Consider the following 20,308-nt stretch of genomic DNA (forward strand, 5'->3'; position numbering starts at 1 on the left):
ATGGGTTATAGTGAACGGTTTTTGTGATGGCTGGACAGGGGCTCAATCAAGCAGGGTTGTGACCTTGTGAGGGCTGTGTCCTAGTATAGGGAGAGTCCTAGAATGGCTGGACTCATCGACGCACAAGGATGAAGCAACCGCGGCCGTGGAGGAACTTTAGGGCTCGGTTTGGCGCAGCTAGGTTATAGGGTGCGTAGGCTGGTGAGCGCTGACCCAGGCTGGTCAGGGGAGGTTCAGGTAGGGTCCAGGAGGGTCTGGTCCATGGTGGCTCGAGGGTGGCTCGGGTTTTTGAGAAAGGCGTTGTTTAGGAAGGCTTAGGGTTCGAAAATGGCTTGGGAAAAATAATGGGTTTGAACCATGGTTCACGGGGGTAGTTTAGGGATGAAAAACTTATGTTTAATGTTTGGGAAGAAAATATTAAGTTTTGACATTATTCGGGTTTAAAACGTTTCACGGTTTACCTATTAAGTCAATAAATCGAAAGGCTCGGGTTTACGTCTAAGAAAAATATTAGAAGTCAAAAATAAGATTATATGACGCTATGAGATAGGCTTGAGTCAATAAAAGTAAGAAAAAGTCAAAATTGGGAAGTTCGAGTTCTGGGGATAAAATGGTCATTTTACGTCCCGCGAAGTACGGAAGGTCTGGCAGTGTCCCGAAGAATCATAATACATGCTAAATGATATTTTAAAATGTTTATGATAAGAATATGATATTTTTATGATATATGCAATGGCTTTATGATTCTTCCCGGAAAAAAACTATTTTACGATTTTTCAAGGGTACGATATGTTATAAATAAGAGGAAAGGAAAATATTTTGAAAGATACGAATTGACTGTGACATAAAAGAATATGATTGGGGATATCATGAGAGAAAAGACCTCAGAGGGAGCTCGTTTACGGTAGAAGGCCTAGAGGGAGCTCGTTATCCTATTTCCATATTTGACCACGGCCAGTGACGAGCATGTACTTGGTGTAGCTAAGACTGATCAGTCGACCACATGATGATTTGATTATAGCTAGTCACTTTCAAATATCAAATTTCAATCAAAAATGATATACGATGATAAAAATCTTTATGATTTAATGACTTATGATATGATATATGACTACGAGCTTTTACGTCAGCTTATTTTGTTGAAAGATTATTTTAAAGCTGCATGTGTTTGTATATGTATTATTTGTTACGTATTTTTAGAACTTGATGAGTAATTAGACTAACTATGTTTGGATAGTCGCAGGCGATGATAATTTTGAGGGAGGCGTTTAAGCTTGAGTGGATCGAGTCCGAAAGTACACTCCCGAGGGATTTTATTTTCCGCATTAGCTTAAGATTTAAAGATTTTAAAGTAAAGATTTTGAAAATTATTTTATTAAAGATTTTATGTTTTATTTTGAAGTTTAGTTTTGAGATTATTTTAAAATTGACGTATGATTTTGTGGTTGACGGTTTATAGATTTTTAAGCATTTAATTGAAACTTCCACTATTCGTTTTTCTTAAAAATATACTAGAAATTTTTTTTCTTTTCATATGTTCGGCCGAAATGATACAATACATATATATATTTTTAAAGTACTTTTGCACAGTTTAAAATTAAATCAATCAACTATCATTTGAAAATATAAAAGAACGCATTTAAAACATAGAATCGTAAATCGTCAACCGAACCTAAATTTAACATTTTTTTCCAAAAATAAACTTAACTCTAACATCCTCTCAAAAACCTCTCAAAAACATCATGAGTCATAAAAATCTTTAAAGTAACATAAATCATAAACATATTTTATTTGCAGAGAACTAGCTTCGGTCCTCGGGTTGTGTGCACCTTCAGTCTAGCAAGATCAACCATCAAGATCTCCATTATTATCAAACTCACTTGCATTGATCACACATAGTGAGTCTATTGACATAGCAAACCTTAACCATGATAACATGTAATACATATACAATCACATGGAACAGTGAAAATTACTTTTAATAAAATAACTTCTCATGAGTATGCATAAGCTTTAAACCTTTTTCCTTTCATAATAAACATTTTTCCTTTCATCATAAAATTTTTTTATTCAATCATATCATATCATATTTTCTTTCATCATATACATATAAAATTTTCTTTTTTACTGAATTCGGATCGTTAATTGTGACTTTCGTATCGGCTGAAGGTCGATGGATCCATCTACGTGTAATCACAGTACTGGGCGTCGGGGACATCAATGACACTCTCACCCGTCAACTGAGCCTTGGCCTTACATATCATCGTATCATCATAATCATCGTATCATCGTATTAGTTACAATCAGTTCACCTCCTTCAACGTTTCGTATTTCCATCACTTATAAAAATTCATGTATATATAAATCATTTTCTTTTAAACCAAGCATGCAATATGTCTTTTAGCATTAACGTTTCATAATATAATTTCATAAACATTTAAAATAAACATATTAACATTAATTACAGCATTCAGGGCACTGCCACGACGTCTAACAATTTTATGGTGTAAAATGACTGTTTTACCCTTAGATGCATAATTTTCCATAATTATCCCTAGACCTCGAAACGACGTCCCAAATCATTCCAAACTTAACCTATTACCTTAAAACACTCCCTTAAACATTCCTTAGGCTTAAAGTTTAGGTTTTCGATAATTTCCTCGATTCGTTTTTTTAGCTTAGACGTACATACCGATTTTGATTCGTACTAATTCGAAGCTTAACCAAACTTGAACCAAAAGTTTAATAACACATAAATAAACCTTTTCCAACCCAATTAAAGCTCATTAAGACCAATGATCAAGCCTAGGACTCCTATTGAACTTTAGCACCTATTTTCGAAAAACCCTAGTCCCCATGGCCATGCAAGCTTCGGCCCTAACCCTTAGCCAACAAGACCAGCCCCTGGACCACCTTCTTAGGACCATGACCAAACCCCTAGCAAGCTAATGGACCGACCCTACCAAGCCTAGAAGCCGCAGCCACCAACCCGAGCCCCCTTTTTGTGCGATCACTCTAGTCATAAAGCTGAAATGATTAAGTTGAAAACTGAGAATGAAAAAGTAATTGCATTACCAGTCGCTACTGAATGAGAACAAGAGGTTTGCTTTATTGGTAAACTTATGGAATAAGTATTCAGTTTTTTAGTGAAGATTCAAGAGTTTTAGAAGCAATCAGGAGACAGGACTGGTCTTGGTTTAAGTAACAATGAAAGCACTTCTGAAACGAATATCCAATCACATATGAATATGTGCAATGAAAATACTTTTGAAACCTCTGCCCGAGGATAAGTTTTTTTATTTATGAAATATGCCACGGTTGATTGATTTAACTTAATTATTATTCAGTTACATTTGCATATTCTTAGGGGGAATCGTGATTGCATATTCAATATAGATTTTCATCTTATATATAATTATTAAAGTTCTGTTTCTATGCATTAAATTACATATGCATCCATACCCTTTTGGGAAATTAAAATATTTCATCAAATCTTGGGTACCAACTCCTTCATTTCCTTAGCATAGCCTATGTTGAAACTTCAGCTCAAGCATAGGCAACAACTCCTATAACTACGATAGAGTATTAATTTCCTAGCCTAATACTTCAAGAAAATTGTGCCTCAATTTTGAAGTAGTACTCAGCATGCATTCCCATTTGAACCTTTGTTATGCATACTCAATAACGACCAGATTGAATTCAAATCTTAGCAAGTGTTTGATTGGATCACCGAACACGTGAGTGCCTTTGGGTTTGGTCCATACTCCCGGTAAATTATATACGAAATATTCATATGAACATCTTAATTTAAAGAAAAAAAAGTAATGATGGACTGTTGGAGTACCGTTTTCTCGCACCTAAAAGGCATGGAGGTTTTAATTTTTTTTTTTTGGCATTCAAAATGTTCTTGGGCATTGTATGAATAAAATCATTCATAAGGCGTTTGGATTTGATTTACCTTTGCTTTTAAGAACGCTGGACACCAATCACTCTGGGATTAACGGAGTTGGACCTTCTTGTAAATTCCTACGAGCGGTCTACTGGAATCAACTACCTTCTTCAATCTCCTGAATCAGGTCCACAATCAGATGTTTTATTCTTTGTATAGATTGCACTAGAAATCCACACGAAATTTGCGTCGAGATTTAGATTGTCGGAATTTCAAAACCTCCGTAGAAGTGTTGGCGGTGGCGTTGGGAAGTCTCGGTCGTGGGGATTATTTCCCAATGTGGCCGATGGCTTTTAATGAGGGAGAAGGGAGAGAATTTTTGTTGTGCCAAAATTTGATAGAAAAACCTATATGTAAAATTTATGTATGATATGTTATGTTTATCAACTCTTTGATAACATATATATAAACACAATATTTCAATCCCTTTAATATTCTAACCTTATTAAGATTATTTATTTTCATTATTTAAAATTCTCATCTAGTATTTTTCTCGCTTGAAAAAATACTACGCTTTATTGGACCATGAGAATCTTGTACTTAATAATCGCCTCTATTAATTTATTATTTAGTTAATATTTTCCAAATTTACTAAATAAATAATTTTGAATCATTATAACTCTAATCGACGATCAGACGACGCTGATGTGTTGAGTGTACAAAATCTTGTTCATATGACAAAAATTTCCACTGATTCATTTTTTGTAGCTGTAAGTTTTATGAACCCGTTCATTAAAAAAACTAGTTCTACTCTCATTTAATTATCAATTAAGCTAACTTTCACAACTTCCAATATATGGAATCAACTTGTAAACTCTTTTATAAACAATGTGACATGATCAGTTAGGGGGTAAACCGTTGAACTAAAATAGCTCGGTTCTTGAAATAATGAACACCGATGAATTAAATCGAGTTTGGTGTTCAAACCAAGCGGAAGACACACGAAATAATCATTCGTAGAAACCGATTAAATATTTTATAAATCATTTAAAATATATGCAAGTTGAATGAGTAAAAATATTTTGGTTGAAGCATTTTATCAAACACTTTGTATGCAATAATTTTGTATTTGAAGAACACATAAAATGCTTCAACAATACATCCTTAAAACAATGGAAATGATAAGTATATGCAATAAACAAATAGACACGAATTTATTTATGGATGTTCGGAGACTTCAAATGCTCCTACGTCACCCCTTCTTCTCGTTGGGAAGGATTTACTAGAAGACTTTGATTTATACAACTACTTGTACAAACCCGATCCAGAAGGACAGCACCCAACTAGAACTCCTAGCACTCAAGATTGTAGGCAGCACCTCACAATCAGCATATTGTTTAATGTCTCATATGCAAAGACTACATACACAATGTTTTACATCTCTTTGTAAAGATTCACTCAACTAATATTTGAAGTTCAACTTTCTTGTATATGTGTGAGTGATTTTGTGTGAGGAATTTATCCTTTACAGTATACATCTCAAATGTATCCTCACACAAAGGCTTGTGCTCTCAACTAGCAGATTTCTTCATGCTAACTGCCCATGCTTTGAATCCTCTTCAAAAGCTCTTGTTTGATCTTCGAGATGTTGTATTTATAAGCCCCAACAATGATATATATGTTATACACAAGAATATGACCGTTTGGAAAGTTCTGTACTGTTTCTGAAATTTCAACGGTCAAATTCGCTTGTTGGACATTTTCCTGAGTGGTCAACTCTGATCAACTGGTCAACTGATTCAGGCCAACTGATCTGGTTCAGTTCAATTGGTCTAGTTCAGTTTCAGCTGGTTCAGTTCAACTGGTCTGGTTCAGTTCAACTGGTTCGGTTGAGTTCAACTGGTCTGGTTCAGTTGGTCAACAGCTGGTCTGGTTCAGTTCAAATGGTTCAGTTGCTCAGCAGCTGGTTCAGTTCAGTTCAGTTGGTCAGCTGCTGGTTCAGTTCTGTTGATCAGCTGCTAGTTCAGTTCAGTTGGTGTGCTGAAATCAGCCTAGCTAATTTCAATTTGTTCAGAACCAGTAGATTCATTGTCATTTATCAACATCTTAAGCTCCAATTCAGACTTTGACTTTTGAAGATGATTTGTAGATCATCGTCTTATCTTTTCAACGCATATTTAATCGCTTCAGTCCAATAACCGAACTAAGAGATATGACAAAAATACCGTAATTGCTCATACACAACTGATTGCTGTTTTCGTACAATCAGTTAGGTAATTCAGCGATCAGTTAGACCTTGATAACATCCGAATTTGCCCAACTGACATGAGGTACGACTTGTTCCAAATTGAGTTTTCTGATCAGTAACGGATTGCCATTTGAATCATCTATTGAGAGATATCATCAAAATACCGAAGCTTGCCAGAAATTCAGTTTGTGCAGAATTTAGTTAACGGATTGCCATTTGTGTAAAACCCGGGATTTTGTAATATCGTGATCATATCAGTTTAATATCAGGTTAATAATTTGATGGTGTAATCTTGGATATTAATATTTAAATCATTCAGAATATAAGATTTGTTTTAAGGTTATCTAAGTTGTGTAGATAATTTTATCGTGTACAGAATTATGAAGCTCGAAATTAAGATAGTATTATTTAAACTTGAAAATTTGGTAGGAATAAATTTATCTCAATCTAAGGAATTAAAGAAGCAATTTTGAAAATAAGCAGATAAATGTCTAAGATTTAGGTTGATATTGAGATACCGAGATAAAAGATCAAATAAGAGATAATAAAATCCCTAGAATTTGAAATCTAACAATATACACCATGAGATTTTTGAAAATTAGGTGGGGAAAGAAGAAGAAGATTTCGAATATCTACCTAGATCACGGATATATCATGATTCTAGATTTGATTCACAGTTCAAACGCACTATCACGATAGCAGCCAACTCCTATAAATAGGAGGGCCCTATTTTCGAAAACTACACCTCATAAACATAGCAAATTTTCGAAAATTTGTCCCCTAGTCTCCTTAGGATTTTCGAGCACAGCGAAGCGCTGCCGCCGTCCAGCCGTTGAAGAGGAATTTTCGAAAATTCCTGTGCAAACAACCCTAATTATTCACGTAATTTTTTCATCAAGAATTCAAGGTAAGTGGGCAAATTTTAAAGTTTTAAATTTTTGGGTTATGTGTTTTTCTTTTAAAGAAAAAAAATACGATCGAACACCGTCTACGTTTTTTTAAATCTTGTTACGTTTTTGTGAGACACTGTGAGGATTCCCTGAAAATGGGTGGAATTCCAACATATGGCCCTTAACAGTGGGATAGAACTGTTTTACGGCCTCGCCCCCTTAGAGGATTAAAACTTAGGGACTGACGTCAGTAAACCATGAAAGGTGAAAATTTGCAGTGTTAAAATTACGAAAAGCATGTTGTAAATATATGTTATTTTCGAAAATATGAAAAATTTTATGTGGTGTTCGATAATTCCCCCATTTACTGAGTATTCCCAAAATACTCACCCCTTACAACCTTTCCCAGATAAATCCGAAGAACAGGTAGAAGAAGAAGAATCGGAACAGTTTTGGGGATGATGATTAGTAGACATGATTATTTTTTTTGAATTCTAGGAATTTAGAATTTTAGGTTAGACGTTTCCGCAAATTTATTTTATTTCAGTTGTAAAGACAATTGTTTTTTTGGAGAAATTATGAAAAATAAACTGGTTTTCGGTTTATACTATGCTACGAGGCTGGTTGTTTCAATTGTGTGATTGTTAAACAACGCCGGTGTCAAATCCCGAGTTTCGGGGCGTGACATTTTAGTGGTATCAGAGCCGCCAGGTTCATAATCCGAGTAGGAAAAATCGAATTTTAAAAAAAAAAAAGAAAAAAATTTCGGAAAAAAATCGGCCAAACAGGGCCTTAGCGCGCGTGCCGCGTTTCCTCCGATTCCGGCCGCCTCCGGTAACCTTTCTTCGATCGGCGACCAGTTCCCGAACCGCCTTGATGAGACGAACAAAAGCCCTTAAACAATTTTAGATTTCGTGTTCGTGTGAAACCGGAATTTCAGATCTACGAAATTGTGATATAAACCCTAACCCGAAAAGTATTTCGTTCAATTACCCTACCAATCCTACTCCGATTTTCAATTACATTTACTCAAACGATATACGATCCATGGGTAACTTTGCCCAACAATCAATTTCAGGATCAGATTAACCAATCGGAAACGCCCAAATTCAAGTGAGTCCAACGATTTTGAGCGAATTCCGGCCAAATTAGGTAGTGTTCCGACCGATTTTGGCCGTGCCACCACCGGTTCCGTGACCCTCACCACTTCGCCGTCCTACTCCTTTGCTCCGACCATACTCCGGCGAGTCAGCTCGGCCGAGTCAGCGAGTCAACCCGCCAGCATACGTCCTTCGATTTTTTCGTAGGAAACTCCGAATTCGGTTCCGTCAACTGATCTGAAATCCTCTCGATATACTCTTCGAATCCATATGTCTATCTTAAAACTTTCCATTTTGGGAATTTTCGAAGAAACTTTTAATTTTCAGTACTTTATTCTATCCTGATATTTTATCATATTTATGATATTTTGAGCATTTTCTTTCCCTTTTTTTTTCAGGAAATGTCTCCCCAATTCCGCACTCGTGCCCAAGCTGCAATCCACATGAAGCAGCTCGCCATTGATAATCAGTCGCGCCTAATAAAGCGCCTTAGAGCCAGACTAGGTGAGAGAAGACGGAAGAATGCAACCTTAGCCACAGAGAAGGAGGTAATACGAACCCAACTTAACAACGCTATCTACCAGGGAGAGTTGGTAAGAGGAGATAACATGGACTTGAGGGATGGCATAGAACACGGCTTGCATCGAGAGAGAAAGGTGCACGAAGACATCGACCAATACCGAAAAGAATTGGAAGAAGAAAAACAGCAAAATGCCAGGAGAAAGAAGAGACTGGAGAATTTAAGTGAGGCTATAAACAGCATTTCAAAGGTGAACCATCATCTGGCTCAACAGGGTGAGGTACTGAAGAACAAGATCAAGCAGAATAAGAGGGATTACGAACTGCGCCACCAGCTTACCATTGAGATGTTGGACGAGGCAGAGGCAGACGTTCAGGGATGGAAGACACAAGTGGCCCAGCTTAATGCAGAGAATGCCCAGCTCACTCATATGGTAGAGCTACTTCAGGAAGGAGAGCCGGAGGAAGAACCGGAAGAGGAAGAGCCGATAGAGATTGAGGAGCCTATAGCAGCCATTGGGGATGGAAAGATAGAGGATTAGGCTAGGATGTCCTAGTGATTTTGTCCTAGGAGTTTATTTTACTTTTTCGTTGTTGCTATTTCATTCAGTACGACTTTTAATTCTTTTAGATTGGTCATGTTCATTTTAGTTCTTTTGAGAAATCAATAAAAAATTTTGTTTTATTTGATTCATTGATTTCAATTTATTTCCGCACAATCTATTGCATGAACTCTACTAGTTCAATAAATTCTTAGAACTCGTAATTGTAGGAAATGGCCGGCAGACTCCCGAAACAGAATCGCAACCCGCGTTATGCTAATACTGACCGTGAAGGCGGACAGGAGAACGAGCAAGGAAATGGACCCCGCCTGCAATCAACTTAAGTCGAGCTGATATTATGGCCATAGCCACCATTGTAGCGACAACACTGCAAGGATTGAGAAATCAAAACGCTAATCCGCCACCACCACCTCCACCACCAAATGGAATCAAGTTCCACTATGAATCAGTCCGCAAGAATCGGTGTCCAACCTTCAGTGGAGCTGCAGACCCTGAGGTCAGCCAGAGCTGGCTGAAAAGTGTAGAGACTCAACACCGCCTATTGGAAGTTCCCGACGCACTGAAAGTGGACGTGACTGTGCCGTTTCTAGAAGATAAAGCAGGAAAATGGTGGGAAGCAATTTCGCCAGCCATGACAGCTGCAGGACCAATGACTTGGCAGCGATTTCGAGAAGCCTTTTTGAAACAGTATTATCCAGCCGAGGTCAGACTGCAGAAACTGAGTGAGATTGAAAACTTCACTCAAACTCCGGATATGTCAGTTGTGGAATACACCTCCCAGTTTAATGCCCTTGGATCTTATGCTCCGGCAATCATGGCGGACGAAGTTTTGAAGTTGCACCGCTTTAAAAAGGGATTGAACAGCAGGACCCAATCAGCCCTAACAGTCTACCAACCCGCGAATTTTTCAGATCTAATGGGTGCAGCTATTCGAGCCGAAACTGACATCTAGCGCAGGGAGAAGGAATTTAAGAACAAAAGGCCCATGACTAGTCAGTCCTCACGCAGTAGTCAGACTTTCAAGAAGCCTAACCAGTCCGGTCGACCATCAAAAGGACCTTCGCCTACATCAAGCTACCAGGATATTAAGCCTTGCCCAACTTGTCACTTACGACACCTGGGAGAATTCCGAAGAAACAGTGGAGTATGCTTCAGATGTGGGAAAGCGGGACACCGAATTGCCGAATGTCCTACTGCCGCCAACCAAGCAGCCGGGCCCAACAAGGGAACAGGGCCAAATACAGGAGCTAACCCCAACAAGCCAAAAGAAGGCAAGTCTAATGCCAGGGTCTTTGCTATGACTCAAGAAGAGGCCGATGACACAACTGAAGTCGTGTCAAGTACCATTCTTATTCAAAAAGTGCCTGCTTATGCGTTATTTGATTGTGGTGCCACGCATTCATTTGTATCTAAGAGACTCGCTAAGAAACTAGGACTTAAGCCCGAATTATTAGCCGAACCTCGAATCAGGAAAAGATCGTGTATCATGGTAAATCCAAGGAACGGAAATCACTCCTTTCCGCTACCCAAGCATGGAAGGCAATGAAATCCGGAGAAGATATCTACCTAGCAATGGTTAGCGAAGTGCAAGGAGAAGCCGAACTAAAGATAGAAGACATCCCAATAGTATGTGAGTTCCCGGATGTTTTTCCAGAAGAACTCCCAGGGATAGTCCCGGACCGCGAAGTTGAGTTCGAAATCAATCTAGTTCCTGGTGCAGCACCAAAATCTAAGGCACCTTACAGGATGGCGCCAGCTGAACTCAAGGAGCTAAAAGAGCAACTCCAAGAATTGCTGGACAAAAAGCAAATTCGACCTAGTGTTTCCCCATGGGGAGCACCAGTACTCTTTGTAAAGAAGAAAGATGGGAGTATGAGATTGTGCATCGACTACAGAGAACGGAACAAGATCACTATCAAGAACAAGTACCCCCTCCCAAGGATTGACGACCTATTTGATCAACTTAAGGGAGCCGCAGTATTTTCTAAACTGGATCTGAGGACGGGATACCACCAACTTAAGGTCAGGGCGGAAGATATCCACAAAACAGCTTTTCGGACAAGATATGGACATTATGAGTTCACAGTGATGCCTTTCGGGCTGACCAACGCACCTGCAGCCTTCATGGACCTAATGAACAGAGTTTTCAAACCATTCCTGGATCAGTTCATAGTAGTATTTATTGACGACATCCTCGTCTATTCTTCCAACGAGCGAGATCACGAAGAGCATCTGCGCATTGCACTTCAGACTTTGAGAGAAAAGGAGCTCTATGCTAAGTTTAAGAAATGTGAGTTCTGGCTAAAGAGTGTATCCTTCTTAGGACACGTAATCTCTGAAGCAGGAGTATCAGTGGATCCCAGGAAAGTCGAGGCAATTACAGAGTGGCCGAAACCTAAGAACGCCACCGACATCAGGAGCTTTCTTGGACTAGCAGGTTATTACAGGAAGTTCGTCGAAGGTTTTTCTTCGATCGCCATACCACTGACGAAACTCACTCAGAAGAATTCCAAGTTCGTCTGGGACGAAAGTTGCGAGAAAAGTTTTCAGACATTAAAAGAAAAGCTCGCATCTACGCCAGTACTGATCTTACCCACGGAAGATAAGGAATTCACCATCTACAGTGACGCATCTAAGGAAGGTCTGGGATGCGTGCTCATGCAAGAAGGAAGAGTGATCGCCTACGCATCAAGGCAGTTGAAACAGCACGAGCAAAACTACCCTACGCATGATTTGGAGCTAGCAGCAGTTGTCTTTGCCTTAAAAATCTGGATACACTATCTCTATGGCGCCAAGTGCGAAATTTTCATAGATCATCAGAGCCTCAAATACCTGTTCACCCAAAAGGAACTTAACATGAGGCAAAGACGGTGGATCGAACTTCTGAAGGATTACGATCTGACTATCAGTTACCACCCGGGTAAAGCAAACAAGGTGGCCGATGCTCTGAGTCAGAAAAATGAGAGCAAGATCACCCTGGCCTCACTCTCCGCGAGGCCATGTCTGCAAGAGACTGTAAAGTTAAACCAGGACCGAGACCCTGAGCAAACGAAACTCAAGGGACAGGTTGAAAGTGGGAAGTCTCAAGATCTACAAATCGATGACGGAAGAGTCTTATGGATGAAAGGACGACTGTGTGTACCAGACAGCGATAACCTTCGCCAAGAAATACTGTCAGAAGCACACAAGTCCAAATTTTCAGTCCATCCAGGGAGTACAAAAATGTACAGAGATCTCAAGAGCAATTTTTGTTGGAATGAAATGAAAAGAGACGTGGCAGAATTTGTCGCTAAATGCCAAGCGTGTCAACAGGTCAAAGCAGAGCACCAATGACCTGGAGGATTTTTTGCAACCCTTGGAAATACCTGAATGGAAATGGGAACATGTCTCCATGGACTTTGTGGTAGGGTTACCAAAGTCAAGGCAAGGGCAGGACGGAATATGGGTAATCGTAGATAGACTTACAAAATCCGCACACTTCCTACACGTCTTTATGAACTACAATCTGGACAAGTTGGTCACACTGTATATGGATAATATTGTACGACTTCATGGAGTACCAGTGAGAATCCTGTCTGACAGAGACCCAAGATTCGTCTCACGATTTTGGAAGAGCTCCCAAGGAGCCATGGGAACAAAAGTGACACTTAGTACGGCCTATCATCCACAAACCGATGGCCAAACCGAGAGGACAATTCAAACCTTGGAAGATATGATGCGAGCCTGCGCTCTAGAATTCAGTAGCAATTGGAGCAATCATCTACCATTGATCGAGTTTGCTTATAATAACAGCTATCACAGCAGTATTGGGATGGCTCCATACGAGGCTCTGTATGGGAGGAAATGCCGATCACCATTATATTGGGATGAAGTGGGATAAAAAGCAATAGTAGGACCCGAACTCATACAGACAACGATAGACAAGGTTACAGTGGTCCGAGAGAAACTCAAGGCAGCTCAAGATCGACAAAAGAGTTGGGCAAACCTGAAAAGAAGGCCAGTAGAATTCAATATTGGCGAGAAGGCCTACGTAAAAGTCTCGCCCATAAAAGGAGTGGTCCGATTCAGTAAATCTAGGAAGCTGAACCCTCGTTATGTGGGACCCTTTGAAATTTTAGAAAAAGTGGGCACGCTAGCATACAGATTGGCACTGCCACCAAACATGTCTAGAATTCACAACGTGTTCCACGTGTCTCAACTGCGGAAATACATCTCGGACCCAAGCCACGTGTTGGAAGCAGATCCACTCATGATCGAAAGTAACTTGGGAGAAGAGCTGAAATACGAAGAAGTTCCCATTAGAATTGTGGATACCAAGTATCAAGTACTAAGACGACGAATCTTTCCCTACGTCAAGGTGCAATGGTCTAACCACACGGAAAGAAAAGCCACATGGGAGCTAGAGGAAAGGATGAGGGACCAATACCCGTACCTTTTCATAGACCAAGCCAACCCAAGTTTCGAGGACGAAACTTCCCATAAGGAGGGAGGGATGTAAAACCCGGGATTTTGTAATATCGTGATCATATCAGTTTAATATCAGGTTAATAATTTGACGGTGTAATCTTGGATATTAATATTTAAATCATTCAGAATATAAGATTTGTTTTAAGGTTATCTAAGTTGTGTAGATAATTTTATCGTGTACAGAATTATGAAGCTCGAAATTAAGATAGTATTATTTAAACTTGAAAATTTGGTAGGAATAAATTTATCTCAATCTAAGGAATTAAAGAAGCAATTTTGAAAATAAGCAGATAAATGTCTAAGATTTAGGTTGATATTGAGATACCGGGATAAAAGATCAAATAAGAGATAATAAAATCCCTAGAATTCGAAATCTAACAATATACACCATGAGATTTTCGAAAATTAGGTGGGGAAGGAAGAAGGAGATTTCGAATATCTACCTAGATCACGGATATATCATGATTCTAGATTTGATTCACAGTTCAAACGCACTATCACGATAGCAACCAACTCCTATAAATAGGAGGGCCCTATTTTCGAAAACTACACCTCATAAACATAGCAAATTTTCGAAAATTTGTCCCCTAGTCTCCTTAGGATTTTCGAGCACAGCGAAGCGCTGCCGCCGTCCAGCCGTTGAAGAGGAATTTTCGAAAATTCCTGTGCAAACAACCCTAATTATTCACGTAATTTTTTCATCAAGAATTCAAGGTAAGTGGGCAAATTTTAAAGTTTTAAATTTTTGGGTTATGTGTTTTTCTTTTAAAGAAAAAAAATACGATCGAACACCGTCTACGTTTTTTTAAATCTTGTTACGTTTTTGTGAGACACTGTGAGGATTCCCTGAAAATGGGTGAAATTCCAACATATGGCCCTTAACAGTGGGATAGAACTGTTTTACGGCCTCGCCCCCTTAGAGGATTAAAACTTAGGGACTGACGTCAGTAAACCATGAAAGATGAAAATTTGCAGTGTTAAAATTACGAAAAGCATGTTGTAAATATATGTTATTTTCGAAAATATGAAAAATTTTATGTGGTGTTCGATAATTCCCCCATTTACTGAGTATTCCCAAAATACTCACCCCTTACAACCTTTCCCAAATAAATCCGAAGAACAGGTAGAAGAAGAAGAATCGGAACAGTTTTGGGGATGATGATTAGTAGACATGATTATTTTTTTTTGAATTCTAGGAATTTAGAATTTTAGGTTAGACGTTTCCGTAAATTTATTTTATTTCACTTGTAAAGACAATTGTTTTTTTGGAGAAATTATGAAAAATAAACTGGTTTTCGGTTTATACTATGCTACGAGGCTGGTTGTTTCAATTGTGTGATTGTTAAACAACGCCGGTGTCAAATCCCGAGTTTCGGGGCGTGACAATTTGAATCATCTATTGAGAGATATCATCAAAATACCGAAGCTTGCCAGAAATTCAGTTTGTGCAGAATTTAGTTTCAGCTTGCTTCTTGTTTTAATAACTTCACACTTGAGTAAATATGTTAGAAACACAATAACAAGTTTTGTTAACATCAAAATCAAGATTGCAAACATAAAATGTTCCAACACAATGTGTTTGATATCCATCAAACTACAATTGACAAGACCCACTCAACTAAACTTTGAAGCTCAACGCTCACGTATAAGTGTGAGTAATTTTTGTGGGGATTTAATCCTTTATAGTGTATCTATCTCTCAAATATATCATCATACTTGTGCTTGCTCTAATTCTAGCTATTTCTTCGTGTAGGCTGTCCATGGTTTGAATCCCTTTCCAAAGCTTGTATTTGATCTTTCAAGATGTTGTATATATAGTCATCAACAATAATATATACGTTAGATATAAGAATATGACCGTTTAGGAAGCTTCTGGAAAGTTTCTGGTATTAAAATGATCAAATCCACCGTGTTGGACATTTTTCTCGAGCTTAACTAATTTTGACGTTTTTGTTCATTTGGGTTCTTCAACTAGACTGATCATTCAGTTGGGCTCGTCAGCTAGACTGGTCATTCAGTTTAGTCTTGCAATCATCAGCTTGCCTAGATAACCTTAGATTTAGCTCAATTGACGTGAAATACGATTTATCCCAAATTTAATTTTCTGTTAAGTAGTTATGACGGTTTGTCATTTGCATTACCGAGTTGTGAGATATAATCAAAACAGTGAAGCTCACCAAATTTTCAGTTTGTCTAAATTCGAGTTCCAGCTTCCAGCTTATCAAATTTAATATCACTAGCTAACTGTCAGAATTTGTTCATATTTATATTTCAATATATTGATCTTTACTTATTATATTTGTGCGTATGTAGATAATAATTAGTTCGGCATTATGTTATATTTATAACAATTTGTATCAATGTGGTCTTGCCTCCGTCTTGATATGTTTGATATTTTGAACTGGGCAAAATTTATGAAAATTATATTGATTCATTTAATTTTATATCACGACATTTTATATAATTTTCGAAAAAAATTCTTAATTTTGTTCAATTTTCAAAAATCAAATGAATTGGATAGAAAACTCTAGTTTTGAAATTGACAAAATTGGCCATCATATGGAACCTGAATCCAGCAATCGGAGTTACCGACCAACATCCCAAATCGATGCAACCAAAATGACATTGCTAGTCGTAAATTTCAGTCGGAAAGGTTTCCTGAAAATCGCTATTATTGTCGCGTGATATGACCACCAATTTCACAGCAATCTGGTTCGATTTCCGACCATTAATGAGTGGTTGGTGGGATTGAACGTCGATTAAGCGGAGCCCTTTCCCGTTGGTGTTTGGTCGGCATTGGGAGGCGTAGTTTTTCCGGAAATCCGATTGAATCATGTGCGAGCTCACAAAAAAAGCACAATTCCAACCGTGGGGTGGTCGGAGAGGGCACGATAGTGGTCGACCATGACGTGGGCGTGATGGGTCAAAGATGGTCGGCCGTGGGGTGACCGCAGAAGGACGACGGCAATTGTTATCCAGATTGGGATTTTTTAGCTTGGGGACTTTCTGTAATTGATTATTTTTATTTAAGTGTTTGTTTGGCTTTCAAGAGTTTACTAAATTGTTTGAAAATTTCAAAATATTGACTTCAATTTGGGGATTTTGTTTTCCCAAGAAATTTGAACTTTTCAAAATTAATTGTGATAGAAAAAATTATTAATTCGAGAATTTAATTCTCAATTTTCAGTCTATACTATTTCCAAATTAAGAATTTTCAAATTTTTGAAATTTTGATTTATAGGCATGCTTGCATTTTAATTTATGAAAATTCTAAAATTTGGTTTTAGAAATATTGACACTCCAAAATTATAATTAGTCTATTTAGAATTTATTTGCATGAAATATATTATGACAAAAGTTTGTGATTATTGTTTGGTTGTCCATGCAATTTTTTATTATGGTGATTGTATTTATTGTTATCGTGATGTTACATTTAAATAAAAATAAAATAATTGATATTTTAAAATTCACATCTTATTCATATTTAATTTTTTTCTTATAATTTTATATTAATAAAATGGAAAATATTTTTTTGTCAAGTAACTTGTCCTTTTTTGGTTTTGATCTACTAACTATTCAATTTTTGGTATTGCTATAATACTTTTTAATTTCGTCTATGTAGGTCTATATACTATCAGAATTTTCAATTTTCGTCAGAAAACAATGATTAGATGGTGACTAAAACACATTTTGGTGTCACAATTGTTTAAATTTTTAGTGAAATGCTTATAACTTGTTAAATTTGTTTGAATTTTTTTCATGTAAAGTTGCTTTCAAATAAATTGCTTTTCTTTCAAAATCAATAAATCCCTAATTTTTTTGCCACGTCACCTTTGGCCGCTATCTAGTCAGCTATTTTCGACAAAAAATGAACATTCTAGTGGTTGATGTACAAAAATATCCGAAATTCCAAAATTATTGTACCAAAAATTTAAAAATTAGTAATCCAAAACCCAAAAAAGAATAAGTTATCAAACCAAAAAGGCTATTTTCCCTATGAATAAATTAAGTTAAATGTGAATAATAAAATTACTAAATAAATGAAAATTTTGGATTGTAAAGATCCAAATTATGGATAATTATGTTGGATAATAATTATGAGGCGACATATGAAAGCTTGATATGAGGGATTTTGATATGAATCTGGTCGAGCATGACGTGCTAAATCTTGCGATTCGAAGCTTCAAAGAATTCGGCATGCATAACAATGAAGTTGGAAGATATTTCAATGTTATTCAAGTGCTAAATTATGAAGAGGATGCCAAATCTAGACCACGGACCCGAGAGCCCACGCTAGGGTGGTCAAATATTACCGCCCCAGCACCAAAGTCACTGTCCAGAAAGTGAAGTCCAAAAACCTCCGCGCGAGGGCGGTCAAACTATACCGCCCCAACGCGCCCAGTCTAGAAGAGTTGGTGCTAGGGAGGCCAAATAATACCGCGCAGCGTGTGGCCTACGTGAAGAGATATTATTTACCTAATTTAGAGTCCTAAGTTATTTGGTAACTAGATTTTGATATCTTTTAGATTTTGTAAAAAATATATGGACGAAAATTGATCATTGTAAAGAATTAATTCTTGAGTTTTATAATATTTTGTGAGTTTTTCTCTCAAATTCAAAACTTGACTTTGTATACACCTTCGTGTGTTTCTCAAATCATACTTATCAAAGTTTAACACTATGTGGCGCTTGTCGATTGTTTATTCACTCGGATTTCAAAGACGAGTTCTATGAAGGTTCGCTTGAGTTCGATTGTTTATCTCTTTAATAGTTGTTGTTAAATTATTCGTAATTTAGAGGTGAATATTACAACCTTACTTGTTCAAAAAGATCGAGACAACACAATATTTTCTTTGTTTCATCGAATCGAAGGCGTGACTCTGTTTTTGAGCACATTTGCTTTTCATGGTCGAAGAATCGCATCACATGAGCCGTAAAAAATGTAATTTTTGATATAATGTTATGAATGATGAAGGAACTCAATAAAAAATAATACAGTCTAAAAGTTGATTCAGTCGTCGTTTGTTGTACATGATTCTTTAAAACAAATGAAATCTCATTGGGTAACGTTGAACAACATAAGTATATACTCGTTACTACTCAAGGGAAGGAATCGACTACTTGAGAATATTTTTCATGTATATAAGAAAAACTCTCTTCATGACATTAATATACCATTTGATTTAGATTTGTGTTGGTTCTAGAGAAAAAGATTAAATAAAATAACCTTAAGGATTTTTCTCTGGTAATGTGAGTATTTATTATGAAAGATTAAGAAAACTATATAGATTGAAACAAATGTGTGGTTATTAAGCTTTCACAATGTCATCTCTTCATTAAGTTTTGTTGAGAACATCGTAAGTTATTAAGTATATCAGAAAGTTAATGAAAGCTGAATTTATATGGAAATTATCAGAGTAATCTAAGTATTAATCACTATAAAGTTGCAGAATGTTATGAGATAACTTCGTGATACTAAAAAATGCATGCTTATGAAAAGATGAACAAACAGTTTGGAAGTGATTTGCTACTTCCACTATGAAATCTGAATTTATATCTTATTTTGAAGTATGACGTATGTTAAGAAGTTTCATTTGAGCTAAGATTATATTACGAAAATTCGGCCATAGTTTTTTTTACTAAAGCGACAGTCAAATTAAATATATCGATATAAAGTGTTTGTCGTTGGAAAATGTGTTAAAAAAAATAAAGTGGCATTGAACACATTGTCACTGAATTGATGATCATTTGACATAAAGACAAGTAAATTAAAATGTTTTAGGATCATGTGGTAATTAATGATTGACTTGGTTCATGATCTTTTAGGCATTGTTTGGTGTGCATGATAAGGGGTGATTGATTTTTTATCCTTCACTGATCATGTGTTTGATGTGCATGATTAAGATTGTGATAGGCCCGTTCATCCCGCACCCGACCCGCACTGTATGCATTATTATCCTCTTGTTGGTGTTTTTAATTTGACTAATATTCTAAATAATTTAATTATTGTTGATCATATTTTTATTATTATATTATTTTTAACCGTAATATTATAATTGTTATTAACCATTATTTAATATTCAAATTTGTATTAATATTTTAATTATTACAATAAATGTATATTTATGTTATTATCAAATTTAATTATTTTCTATAAAATTAATCGATTTTAGTAAATAATTAAGAAAAATAATCAAGCAAGTTAAATAAATTAATTCTAGAAATTTTATTTATTTATTCCATCATTTTAAGAATATATTACTAATTAATATATGATGAGGGCATTTTAGTTAATAATTAAGAAAAATAATTAAGCAAGTTAAAATTATGTCAAACATCATATAATTTATCATAATGTGTTATTTATCCTTACTTTTTATTTTATAATCACTCTTATTATATATCATTTACTTATCCTATCACACAAACCAAACGATGTCTTATAGTATATACATTTAGTTTTGATTTATGAAACTCATTCAATTATAATATTTCTCATATTCATTTATATATTACATTACATTGAGAAAAAATATCAATGAAGTTGGAATTTGTTCATGTTTATATTTTCACATAATGATCTTTATATGTTATGTTTACGTAGATAGATCGAATTTAGTTCAATATTATTT

At 36.5% G+C, this 20,308-nt stretch overlaps 2 protein-coding genes across 2 annotated transcripts; both read left to right on the forward strand.

Annotated features, from left to right (window-relative positions):
- Positions 1–9,546: 9,546 nt before the first annotated feature.
- LOC140958899 (uncharacterized) lies at positions 9,547–10,161 on the forward strand. Its single transcript, XM_073416490.1, has one exon. The coding sequence runs from the start codon at positions 9,547–9,549 to the stop codon at positions 10,159–10,161; it is 615 nt and encodes a 204-aa protein (XP_073272591.1).
- Positions 10,162–10,194: 33 nt separating this feature from the next.
- LOC140958900 (uncharacterized) lies at positions 10,195–10,755 on the forward strand. The gene has a single exon (XM_073416491.1). It carries the CDS (start codon positions 10,195–10,197, stop codon positions 10,753–10,755), a length of 561 nt encoding a protein of 186 aa, XP_073272592.1.
- The last annotated feature ends 9,553 nt before the right edge of the window (positions 10,756–20,308 follow it).

Source organism: Primulina huaijiensis, chromosome 15, assembly GCF_012295235.1.
Source record: "Primulina huaijiensis isolate GDHJ02 chromosome 15, ASM1229523v2, whole genome shotgun sequence".
Classification (NCBI taxonomy): domain Eukaryota; kingdom Viridiplantae; phylum Streptophyta; class Magnoliopsida; order Lamiales; family Gesneriaceae; genus Primulina; species Primulina huaijiensis.